The sequence below is a fragment of the Nematolebias whitei genome, chromosome 12 (genome assembly GCF_014905685.2).
Source record: "Nematolebias whitei isolate Nwh7 chromosome 12, NemWhi1, whole genome shotgun sequence".
NCBI classification, from domain to species: Eukaryota; Metazoa; Chordata; class Actinopteri; order Cyprinodontiformes; family Rivulidae; genus Nematolebias; species Nematolebias whitei.
Genome location: NC_056509.1, coordinates 42,247,407 through 42,252,115, shown reverse-complemented (window position 1 = coordinate 42,252,115; position 4,709 = coordinate 42,247,407). Strand labels below are relative to the sequence as shown.

The following is a 4,709-nucleotide window of genomic DNA, read 5'->3' as shown; positions in this document are numbered from 1 at the left end:
ATCAATCAGGAAGCCAAAGAGTAATTAGATACTAAACCAACTAATGTTTTTACGGAAATGCAGCTGTTTAACTTCAACAAATAAGCCTATCTCAAGCTGACCAACTTAATGCAAATTAGTAAAGGCTAGATAAATATGCTGAAAGTTAGATTTCCTTGCTCAAAAGTAAAAAAAACACAAACAGCGAGTTCACATTTTTCTTCGCTTCTTACAGAAAGTTGTTTACATGCATGATGCTAACGACGCTGGATTGTTTAACGTACGTTAGCGTCATTGTTAGCTGATTGATAAAAATAATTCCAAATCAACATACAATACAAACCTTATAGTTTCTTAGAGAGCCCCCTTGTTTTATAAAGGCTGCATCTGTTTAACAATCCTAAACGCGTTTTCGTTCAGACATATTAACTGTTTAACAACAAACCGATGCGCGAAATAAGCTAACGTCTGGAGTTTTTGAATTAACCGCCCACACGCATGCGCATTGGATTTTCGTGCAAATTTTGTCTCACATATTTATTTATTTATGCTTACCCTGGTTATAAAAAAACTAAATAAATTTGTTTTAAGATGTGTTCATATTTTCAAAAACTTTTACCTATATATTTTTAAAAAATAATAATTTTAACTAAACCGGAAATCGTTGACGGACACACCGGAAAAGCTCACACAGGGCGGGGCGTTTTTAAAAAATTGTGGACTGTTGATGACTCTCCTATTTCAGGTATTTATCCCCTTTGTATTACTACACCATTTCTTCTTTTGATATATTTAATTTGCGTTGAATATAATATATACCGTACATTTCTTTTATACTATGTATAATGAACTTTAAGTCAACGTTTCTTTTACCTCGCAGCGTCGATGCGTTCAAGAGAATCCGTAAAATGCGCTTTTTGTCTTTCAGCGCTCAGTTGAGAAATATAAACAAAATTAGAATCGTATTTATTGTCCAAGTGTGTAAAGAACACAACAAATTTGAAAAAAGTGATTAAGTTTTTCAAGTTTTATTTATTAGTGAATATGTGGTGGCAGTTTGCTTTCAAACTAATAATTAAACCCAGGTTTTATATTTTTATTTTATATGTTTAAATAAAGGTTGAATGAATGAATATGTCTAAACATAAAGCAATACAATGCTTTAAATATCATTTTGGTCTTGCAAAATTTTCTTAATGTGCCCCCCCATTTTAAGACAATATTTAATTTTAGACTTAAAAAAGCCGTTTACTAATAATAATGTCTTTATTTAAACAATATGCAGTCACCTCTTTTAAAATATGTAGTGCTAAATTAGATTTGTCATAGTCAAAACAAAAAGCAAAGTAAACTAGCAAATCTAAACATAAATATGAACAAATGTATAGTTTAGTTTATAAAACAGTAAAAAAACTGTGGTTAAATTATTTCTGTAAAATATTAGTTGTTATCCATTGAAATATGTATTTGTTTTTAACGTATTTACTGTTGAAGGAGGGGTGTTTTAAACATAAAAAAAAAGTGTTTATGCCGTTGAAGTGAACTCCATCTGTTAGCAAAATATCTCATAAACCACTGGATGGATTGTAATGAAACTTCAAGAAATAATCACTGGATATACCTCTACAGTTGATTAACTTTGGAACCAGCTTCATTCAAAACATCATGCTATCTATAGCACCGAGTTTCTTGCAGGGTTTCAGACTGAGGAAGTCATTTGGATGAAAGACCAAACGTTTCACAAAGAAGAATCTGTCCAGATGACCCTCGTTAGATTTATCTACCTGGATTAATGAGCATGCATCAGGACATTCATTCAAGACGATCAACACAAAGATGGCTATAACTCGTTCAGTTTACAGATGTTGAGCTAACATTTGATGCAGTAGTTGAGAATCCTCTGCGTGTGGCATGTGGTGATATCACACGAGCGCTCTTAATTTTATTTTCAAGGAACGGCTTCATTTCTTAACAATGGATAAACTTAGTCTAAAACTGAAGTTTTAAAGTCTTTAAATCGTTATTTTCTGACACTGATGAACTGCAATGACCTTTGAGCAGTCCCCATTTTTGAAAAATGTATATTTTATCATCTTTCCATACAGGCGTCTTTATTTTTGTTGGTATCATCTTGTTTGTGAAGAAGAAGAAAAAATGTCTTCAAAAATTCCAAGAGGTGAGCCGATTCTTCTATCTTTACTTTTTCTCGCTGATTTTAATTATTTATTTTATTTTTTTTGGTAAAGGAGAGTATTTTTTTTGTCCTTTACCCTATATTTATACATTTATATCTTTACTTTATTTATACTTTTATATTAAATAGCCTAATGTTTACAGCACCACACTTGCCGGTACTTGCAGAAACAAAGAAAAACGTCCAAAAACAGGAACCCAAAGACGCGGCAGCACAACCTACAGCAGCCAACACTGTCCACAAACCGGAGGGGATCCTTAAGGGACAAAAGGAAAATATGCCAAAGTAAATTATAATACATGTAATAATTACTATTAAGAAAACAGATTTTTATTTATGTATTTGTTTTTAGATAATGTGATCCAAAGAGTGTAAATAGCTTGTTTGCTGGTTTTAATCCCATTGTTCTTAGCCTTTTAATTCTTGTTTTGTCTTTTAGGAAAAATGTTGCTCCTAAAATTCACAAAGGGTAAGTCAGACCGAATATTAAGGATTTATCTCCTAAGAGATGATGTTTTTGCCGTTCGGTGTTTGTATATCGTGAACACTCATTATTTTTGAATGAAACTCAAAATTTATCTATTATATATATATAGACGTACATCCACGTCTACAATTCATTTACCTTAAGTGAAGAAAGGAAAAAAAAAAAAGACTAACATGGCTATAAATCCCTGTGATGGACTGGAGACCTGTCCAGGGTGTCCCCCACCTCGCACAGTGATATCTGGACATGGGCACCAGTGACCCCCGCGATCCAAAAAGGAAGAAGTGGGTAAAGATAATAGATAGGTGGCTATAAATCAGTCCATTTTACAGATGTTGTGCTAAAATAATAGATAGGTGGCTATAAATCAGTCCATTTTACAGATGTTGAGCTAAAATAATAGATAGGTGGCTATAAATCAGTCCATTTTACAGATGTTGAGCTAAAATGAGGTGTTCTTGTATCTGCGAGTCCTCTCTAGCGCATAACCCAAGCACTGACTGATTATACCAGATTATTCCTAAAACTTTGCCCTTAATAGTGTAGTCAGCTGTGTCTGTTAGTGAAATATCTCCTGAACCACTTGGCAAATTTTAACGAAACGCTGGGTGTACATCAACAACTGCTTTCCTTTTGAAGTCAACCCAAACCAAGATGGCTGCCACAGTCAACTGACATAGGAAATGCAGAAGTGGCTATAATGTAGCTAATTTAACACATTGAGCTCAAGTTTACTGTGGTGGTAGCTGAGCATCACTGCCAGCTCATACACTAAACACTTTACTAATTGGTGTCAGCTCGGTTTGTCTGTTAGCAAAATATCACACAAACATATAGGTGGGTCTGAACGTAAATCTTAAAGTGATCATTGAATGTACCGGTACGTCTACAACTGAGGCCACCACAGCAAATCAACATACCGTATTTTCTGCCGTACACGTCGCATCAGTCCAAATAAGTAATAAAGTGGAAAAGTCCATAAATATGTCGCTTCGTCGTACACGTCGCATCTATTACACGTCACCGCTGACCACCTGGAAATGGCAAGCAGATTGTGTCATTAATAGCTGGGGAAGATTCTCAGTCATCCAGGACATGGTAAATTCAAAAAAAGTTCAAGAAAAAAAACAATAAAGTATAAAGTAATGTATAATAAATAAAGTTCAGTTGTTTTTGTATTGAACTTTTTTAATTTGTCATTATAGCCATGTTTACCTATTACATGATACAAAGCCATGCCATACAGTTACTACTACTACTACTCTGCTGCCATCTAGTGGCTGAAAATGGTACTGCTCAATATATATATTTTTAATCAGAATGAATGAAAACGGTCATATCTCATCCAAAAATTGGATTATAAATATGAGGGGGAAAATCCATAAATATGTTGCTTCGGCATATAAGTTGCAGAGCATGCAAAGTATGCAAAAAAACTGCAATTTATAGGCTGAAAAATATGGTAAGCCAAAGCAGTAACTGGCATTTTTACAGATATTGAGCTTGAATTTGGTGTGGTAGTAGCTGACAGTCATCCAGCGCCAGCACATCTCAAAATGAGATCATACAGATTGTCTTTTACAAAGTTGGACCATAACTCTGTTCCTCCTCAGCATAAAATTATTTCAGTTTGAAATCTGGCATCGAAGTTGCATCCTCTAAAGTGAAACGGTGCTTTTTAATCTTAAGACCTAGTTGCATGTTTAGTTTTTATTTCTCACTTGTTTATTGAACTCATGTGTAGGATCTCGACCAGGTACGGGCAACAGGCTGAGCTGAAGGAACAAAATCAGCACCTGATGGGCGTTAATGAGGGGCTACAGAAAAACCTGTCTGAGACGCAGGTAAGGAACACAAAGAAAGAATAAATGTTTGTTTATTAGATACTAAAGTGTGTTTGTTTTCTAATACAGCAAAGAGTTACAGAGCTGGAGCTACAAATCAGCAAACTTCAAAATGAGAACTTAGAGATGAAGAAAAACTTACACGACTGTCACGTTCTTCTCGTTTCAGCCAAAATAGATCCAGGTAAATACAAAACGAGCTTTA

The 4,709-nt window shown here is 34.4% G+C and overlaps 1 protein-coding gene across 1 annotated transcript in view; it reads left to right on the top strand.

Annotated features, from left to right (window-relative positions):
* Nucleotides 1–652: 652 nt before the first annotated feature.
* The window catches only part of knstrn (kinetochore localized astrin (SPAG5) binding protein), a gene marked incomplete in the record, with an annotated part of 4,826 nt that continues 769 nt past the window's right edge, over nucleotides 653–4,709 (top strand). Inside the window, 6 exon segments of the mRNA XM_037685608.1 lie at nucleotides 653–724; nucleotides 2,085–2,155; nucleotides 2,317–2,458; nucleotides 2,613–2,642; nucleotides 4,405–4,504; nucleotides 4,574–4,688. Of these exon segments, the coding sequence (XP_037541536.1) occupies nucleotides 2,134–2,155; nucleotides 2,317–2,458; nucleotides 2,613–2,642; nucleotides 4,405–4,504; nucleotides 4,574–4,688 (409 nt within the window).